The sequence below is a fragment of the Sphaeroforma arctica genome, assembly GCF_001186125.1.
Source record: "Sphaeroforma arctica JP610 unplaced genomic scaffold supercont1.566, whole genome shotgun sequence".
NCBI classification, from domain to species: domain Eukaryota; class Ichthyosporea; order Ichthyophonida; genus Sphaeroforma; species Sphaeroforma arctica.
The window spans coordinates 28,358-36,186 of record NW_014039992.1 but is presented as its reverse complement, the minus strand read 5'-3'; the positions used below and the strand labels follow the sequence as shown (position 1 = coordinate 36,186).

The 7,829-nt window shown below is 45.1% G+C and overlaps 2 protein-coding genes across 2 annotated transcripts; both read right to left on the bottom strand.

Annotated features, from left to right (window-relative positions):
- Positions 1-11: 11 nt before the first annotated feature.
- SARC_07271 (hypothetical protein) lies at positions 12-1,287 on the bottom strand (the record flags this gene model as incomplete). The annotated part of the gene is made up of 2 exons (XM_014298798.1): positions 12-725; positions 1,206-1,287. The coding sequence occupies 2 exons, from the start codon at positions 1,285-1,287 to the stop codon at positions 280-282; spliced, it is 528 nt and encodes a 175-aa protein (XP_014154273.1). The 3' UTR covers positions 12-279.
- Positions 1,288-1,991: 704 nt separating this feature from the next.
- Positions 1,992-3,689, bottom strand: SARC_07270 (hypothetical protein; the record flags this gene model as incomplete). The annotated part of the gene is made up of 1 exon (XM_014298797.1): positions 1,992-3,689. One exon carries the CDS (start codon positions 3,687-3,689, stop codon positions 2,256-2,258), a length of 1,434 nt encoding a protein of 477 aa, XP_014154272.1. The 3' UTR covers positions 1,992-2,255.
- Positions 3,690-7,829: the final 4,140 nt, after the last annotated feature.

Here is a 7,829-nt window from a genome sequence, read left to right as displayed (position 1 = left end):
TATTTATTGAGTTCAAGAACTGTTTATCGTAATAATACGTTATCAATTAAAGCAAAGCATGCGATTCATGCCCTAAATTTAAAGCTTGGATGGTGGTACCGTGTCCTAACATATCGGTGCATGGACCAGGCTAAATAATGCCGCCTGCGTTGATCTCTCGATACGCCGATCGTGAGTCCCAGTCTTTTTCTCGGTTGAAGTAGTCCCACTCACGGGTACACTACTGTCAGTGTCGGTCGGAGGTTGCGACATGGCAGACTTAAGTCCATCATGCGCCACCTACGTAGTTATCGTAGGAGTGGCTTGCAATGCCTGTTCACTACGAGCTGCCGTCTTCAATCTCCTAACCGGACAGGTGCGCTTGTTATACGCCCTAGGCCGGCTTAGGGTCACTGTCCGGTGATCAGAATCAGAGTCGTCCGATGAATCGGACAGCAAACTCCAGCATGGTTGCTCACTGCTGTAGCTGCCTGGCTCAGGCTTAGCCGCCCGAGCCGAACGCACGAACGAAGCAGGCTTCGGTGGGCGATGCCCCATGGTGGGCCATGCTATAATATCGTCACTGGAAATGTCCGAATCTGACATTATATCAGGACACTCGTCATCATCCGTGAACACTTCAGACGTCGAGTCCACACTGCTGTGTTGCTGCGGATGAGAGTGCTTTGCAGAGTCATCACTATCCATAGAATGGTCTTGACGCTCATTGGCTCCACCAGCACACGCTGTACATGCCGACGTGGTTTATGTCGCTTCTTCATCGCCTTCTTTCCTCGGGCACGGGGCTTCGGCTGCCGAAACCCAAGCAAAAGCTTGACCTGTGGACTCAACGGAACATCCGTGTCCTTGAGCCACGACCACTTAATAGCTGACTGGGGTACCAAGACCAATTCATCATGTCGCCACATGAGCGCCCAGCTAGAGTGGCGCATCTGATCATACCCAATGAGGATATCACAACCCATTGGTATATCGTCCACCACATAGAAGGGGTGGCCTTCTGCTAAAGCATACGCCCCCCAAAGGATGACCATATACGCCTCTGAATCATCCCACGGCACCTAGTACTTGGGCTATATAGTTCCCATGTCATCAATGCCTTGGAGTGGTGGCCCTACATACCTAGTCTTAGCTGTTACCCAGAATCCGCATACGCCCAAGTGCGCACAGCACCAACTATGACAGAAACCACCACCCCATTTCACTTGCGACCCGGCGTTCTTGTTGAAGCCGCCCCTGCTGACCCTCCATATCTAGGGCATTCTGCTGCCGTGTGGGTAGTATCATGACAGACCGTACAATACATATCCCCTTCAGACTCCGAAGATACAGAATATGCACCCTTACCCCCACGACTTCCTCTCTGCTGGTCACGTCCACGATCGCGACTGTGCGAACGCGAGTTGAGAGACTACAGGTCTCAGGCCAGATTTTGCAGCAAGAACCCCATCTTTGATTCATGGAAGTCGTCAGAGTTAACTCATCCCCGAGAGCGAAGTCATCAGAGTTAGCTCACTCCCGAGAGCTAATCAAGTTGCTTAAATTACCCCCAAGAGTTGAGTTATTACTTAACCGACTTCCGAGAGCAAATTAAGTTTCTCAACCGATTCCCGAGAGTGGATTAAGCCTGTCAACCGCAACATTCTAATAATAGCTGCGGTTCTATATGAGTCACAACCTATGCGGAAAGGCTTCATGTGATCAGCGTGAGATATAGTTGCAGAGAAGTTGAAATAGAATAGCATCGAAGTGTTAAAGTGTTCTGCATAAGGTTTCTCATACTGACCATATGAGTTTTAACCCTGGTCAGCCCAAGCGGTTGAACATTAGCACAAACACCTTGGGTATAAAACCAAAGGTAAGGTCAGAAATAAATACATACATTTGCACTTTATTTAAGTCTACTACAATGCACTCTAACACGAGTACTTTTTCCCACGCCTATCCTTACTAGAGCGTGAGTTGGAACGCCCGCGATCGGATCCAGCATCTTCCGATTCTGAATGACGACCCCGTCGTTTCCAGGGCTTAAAATAACGCCAATTCTTATCCTTAGAGTGATAATTCTCGGGTGTACGCTCCCGAGGGGATCTAGAGCGGGATGTTGAACGCCGATTTCCGTCACGTTGTTCCTTCACCTGCTTCTTACGATCCTGGCGAGCTTGGCGAATAAAGTAGTTCAGCTGCGATTTGCCCCCATTGCCATTACAACCTCCTTGGTTGTCACCATTACCCGCCTGGTGGTTGTTGCCATTCTACGGTTGCTTCGGCTGCTGGTTACCCTTACGGGCGTTCACTTTAGTACCAACCCCGTCCTCAATCTTGCCAAAATCGAACAAAGATGCACCATAAAGCGCCCACGACTGCTGGTGCCAACTAAGCAAGCGTGTCGGGCCTTGCTCAGAAAAACCCGACACAGAGAGAACATGCTGCGTGTTCTTAAAAAATATAGAAAGCAATAATTCAACAGTCGCAATCTGTTCTTTCACCTCGAACTTAACTTTCTCTAATAGCGCAGGCTCAGCAATAGCCTGCGCTAACAAAAACTTACTTATGTTGTCGTTCACCATAGCGAGCGCAGCATAAGCTTTGTTGGAACCATTCCTCAGCACCATGCAGAAACGAGACACCTTCTCAGGCATGCCTGTTGGCAGGCGAAGCACCGCTAAATCAACGGCTCGTGACGCCCGAGAGGTCAAAGGGATCCCATCTAGTGATCTCAATCTCGCTGTCGTGGAGCCCTTAGCTGAAGATTCCGAAGTACTCACCGCCTCTAAACGCTCTGCATAGAACCGACACGCTTCTTCCGCCATCACTCGACGTGCTTCCTTTTGCACCTGTTGCCGCACTGCCTCGTCCTGCTGAAATTTCGCCCATTGCGCCTTTTCAGCGTCAGTTTGTGGGGCATCTCCATCCTCTGTTGCTGTTCCTGGCACCCCAGAGTCTGACTGAATTGCCGCAGGATCCGAGCGCACTATTGGCCTCGATAAAGTAGGTGGTTCCGGTTCTGCCGAAGCATCTGATGCCGCCGACCGTCCACCATCATTAGGCGTAAGCAAGTCTCCATCACGTTGCCCTGCCAAAACCACAGCCGTGCGATCTCGGGCTGTCTCAAGCCCCGCACCAGAAATGCGAGTTTCTACATCATTACGCGACAATAAGGTAACACCTGGTTCCCCTAAGAAGCTCTCATTTTGGGCTACCATCGTATCCCTGAGAGATGCCACGAAATTGTCTGCAGAAAACTTCTCTGTTGCCGCCGCAGTCTGCGCATCGCGAGACTCCGCTAAAAATACTTTGAGCGATGCCCTAAGGGCCATGTACGTCAATAGTTCGTCCAGCGCATGAAAAGTAATCTCTGGATCCTTTCGCAAAGCTCGTGCGAAAACCGCCACTGCTGAATGTGACGTATCTCTGGTGAGGTGCCGCCATTCACCCGCATGCTGGGTAGCCATCGCGACTAACCACACGTGGTTGCCCTGCATGCCTGGTAGCATATCTCGTTGCACTAAGCTATAGAACTCTGAGCTAAAATATAATCTCAGCATATGCTCCTTCGCTTCAGCCTGGTCGTCACCAAGATTGATGAACGCAGGCGACGCCATCGCGTTGCTGATTGATGCCATCCAGACATAAAAATCGACACTTTTGTTGCCATGCAACAAGTTACGCTGAAATCGCATAGACATCTTGACTTGGTGCGAATTAATTAATCACTAACTAGCACACCAACGATTTACTACTATTGTGAGTTAAGGATTTCACAGCTAGTTAGATACACACTTCGTTTAATAGTAGTATATTATTATGGTGGTGTAAAGACTGGATTGTAACCCTGGGCCCAAATCTATATAGTTGATAATTTGTCAGTCTAATAATTTGGTTCACAGAATTCTAATTATGACAGGTGTCAAAAAAATATAATCTGAAAGTTCGGTACTACGGCACCTAGGGTCCCTAGGCCGACTCTTATATATATATATATATATATATATATATACCTTATGTGGAAATACGTGTGCGCATAAAATCCTTCAGAGCCGTCAGCCCCGCACGACTTGAGCAGGTAGATTAGTTAAACATCTCGATTAACTCTTTGTTGTGAAGAATAGGACCACCATATTATCGACTATCAATTCTGTCATTTCTACAACTTGTATAGTGGGCCAAGTTAAACCTTTGCGATCCAACTTGTCAATATAAATTTGTACATAGTTTACACGAAACATTGCTATTCTCCTTCCATTTAAAGGCAGCATATCCTCATATGATAGTACACTATTTGAAAGCGATGCCTTAGACACAAGCTTGCTGCCATAATGTAGAAGGAGTTTCCACTTGTACATGAGACGCTTTACAATAGCATCTTCAAGTGCGAGTGTCTTCTCTTTTAATTCATCAAACATTGTCGTGTACACCTCACTATTGTGAGTTTCGCCACTATTTTTGCATGCTATATACAGGGCTCATATCATGAGTGTTCGTTGAGTATGTAAATATGCTGGTATGTCCAAATGACCATTGCCACCAGTCATCGATCGAGTCAATAGAAAAGCTCATTTCGATAGGGTCGTTATTTAAGCGACCAGCAAATACATAGTTAACACCATTCACAATAAGTAGATGACGTATGCAGGCTGCTAGCGCACGCAAAGTGTGAGCAAGCGTAAAAAAGGTCTCAGGAGTCAAACCTCTTTGTAGTACTTTCCTCCCCTTTGTCTTCTTCGGCTGAGCAGTAAATGTCGAAGATTCAGTGTTAACATCTGCAGCTGGGGCTTGTCCATTTCCATTTAAGGTCAGTTAGTTCCACTTGAAGAATCAGTGTCGTTCTGTTGCGTTGTAGCTCCATTCACATCATTATCCGAAAAATGCGGCGTTGTAGCGCTCAGCTCATCATTTGAAATATGTTTGAGTGCAATCTAGTAGACTTTAAATAAAGTGCAAATGTATGTATTTATTCCTGACTTCACCTTTGGGTTTTAGGTGTTTGTGCTAGTGTTCAGCTACTTGGGCTGACCAGGGTTAAAACTCATATGGTCAGTATGGGAAACCTTATGCAGAACACTTTAACACTTCGATGCTTTTCTATTTCAACTTCTCTGCAACTAAATCTCACGCTGATCACATGATGCTTTTCCGCATGGGTTGTGACTCACATAGAACCGCAGCTATTATTAGAATGTTGCGGTTGACTGGCTTAATCCACTCTCGGGAATCGGTTGAGAAACTTAATTTGCTCTCGGAAGTCGGTTAAGTAATAACTCAACTCTTGGGGGTAATTTAAGCAACTTGATTAGCTCTCGGGAGTGAGCTAGCTCTGATGACTTAGCTCTCGGGAGTGAGCTAACTCTGATGACAAAGCTCTCGGGAGTGAGCTAACTCTGATGACTTCCATAAATCAGAGATAGTTTGTTGCTGTGAAATATGGCCTGAGACCTGCAGTCTCTCAAAATATCATTGTTGTCCTCGCTGAATATCTAGACATCGTGTATTCCTTCCATCAACTGTTAAATTCCGCGATCTGTTATTGTTAGATTGAAGTATAACTATAAAATCAATAAATATGAGCACATAAACAAATGCCTGATGTACAGAATATTATATATGGTTTTGACAACAGGGCAATACATACATCTGTAGAGTTGTCGTCATCGTCGTCATCAACATATATATACTCGGCTTGCTGTTGAATCGAAATGGTATTAATGAAACCCAAATACCAATCATCCTATTTTGCGATGTCTTATCGGTACAATTCAATCGGATATCTTCCGGGTTGGTAAAAGGTAGGGCTCGTGCGCCACGTTTTCTCTGTCCTTTATTCGTGCTAACAATGAGAAATGGTTGAATCACATATTTGTTAATCCTTTCCCAGAATAAGTATGCACCCTGTTCTACGACTCCAAATTCCTTCCGTAATGCCATACTAAGCTCATCCAAAAACAACAGTGAAGCCGGCACAACCTGCTGTCTTACTAGGTCTCTCGGCCAGACTGTTGTGCGATTGATTCGAATTTTCGAGAACAACGAGTCCTTGTACAAAGTGTAGAGTGCCTTAACTAGAATGAGGCTACATATTCCTTTAGGCAGAACGTAGCCATCGGATAGTTTAAGCTCCGGATAGTCAAATACGTGATTCGCAGCAAATTATTCTAATACACTTTACAATTTGTATACGGTAGAAAAACGCGAACATCTTCTCCCCGTTGAAGACTATGGACATCGGTATTTTTTGTTGAGATCGTGCAGGTGGCACAGGAGTTTAACCGGAAGAACAAAGAGTCTCAAGGCTTTCCTGTTCACAGCACAGCCATCAAATACGACTGACACTGACACATACGATGTGCTTTTACACTTCTCCCGAGATTCAAGTAGATAGGTATGTAATTGTACACTAGTCATCTTTGCCATCGGTCGATTCACGAGATTGACAGACATTTTGCTACCTCCGATGGAAGATAACAAAAATGTTTCAATATGGTTGGCCAGTGGACTCGGATCATATTACGCCGGTCCATAGAAATATGTCTTACAGGTAAATGAATGACTTGGATGGATATTAACTTCGTCAAGATGTAGGGCCATGATTGCTTTTCACATTTGAAACGAATTAACCCCCTTCTTCCCGTCGAAGGTGATCTGTTTTACTTCCTGTTTGATGCGTGTATCGGAAAGTCCGTAGGTATGTGCCAGTGAATACATTCTAATACCGCTGGATGCGCTGATCCAGAAACGGACAAGATGCAGTCGTAAGGCTAGGCATTGCTACTTTCCGATGAAAATATAGCACGCTCGCACAGCAGGAATCTAAAGGGACTGTTAGCACGGATTTGCTTATATAGCCCTGCTGATTTCCCATGTAGAAGCTGTGAACTAAGCCAGTACAAAAGAATTCGGAGGATATCTTCGTTTGAGCCTTCTTGTCTCTAATAAGTCTTCTTGCTCAGCCATATGAAGATAGTAGGCAGTTTTGCTTTTCCCATGTGATTCTGACCAAAAACTGACACGGTCTTTTAAGATAGTGCAGACAGCCTTTGAACTATGCACAGGATCACTTCAGTCCACTGGATCACTTCAGTCCACTGCATCACTTCAGTCCACTGGATCACTTCAGTCCACTGCATCACTTCAGTCCACTGCATCACTTCAGTACACTGCATCACTTGTAGTTTCCTCAATCGACTGAAATCGTTTGATGATTTCAGTATATGCTGTAACTGGCTCCAACTTATTTTCTACAAAATTAATAGTCTATACGTATATTCCTCGATCTTCGTCACTATTGATAGATTTACAGGTGGCTTGCGCGGGCGTATACATATATACATTTACTACACCACGTAATGCACTAGGCGTAAGCCGCACTTGCTGAATGGCGGACATATCCCTTTTCTCCATCAGCAATACACGTGATGCAGTAAAGCATGTTGCATGAATGTTCAAAGTCCACTGCTTGTTCAATCTGGGTAGCTGTTTTTCCAGGTATGCGAAGTCCGTGATAAGGCCATATTCAAATTCTATCCCCTCACTTGTCTGATACAAATTCTCTGTAGTTACCGCTGGTTTCAATGCACGGTCTGCTTTCTGATATATAGATACTAGCTTTATTTTCCTGAATCAGAGTTCGCTAGCTCAGCATCCAGATGGTATAATTCGTTCATAGAGACAAGTAGACTTGCTTTAGATGTTTTTTCATACACTGGTGAACTTGTTTGGCTTAGACGTTTCAAGTATAATGTAAGGCATGCACCGATTACTGGTCTGACTACTCCATCTCTTGAAGTTGCTATTACCGATATATGGAAATGTACTCTACTAACGCGTACGTC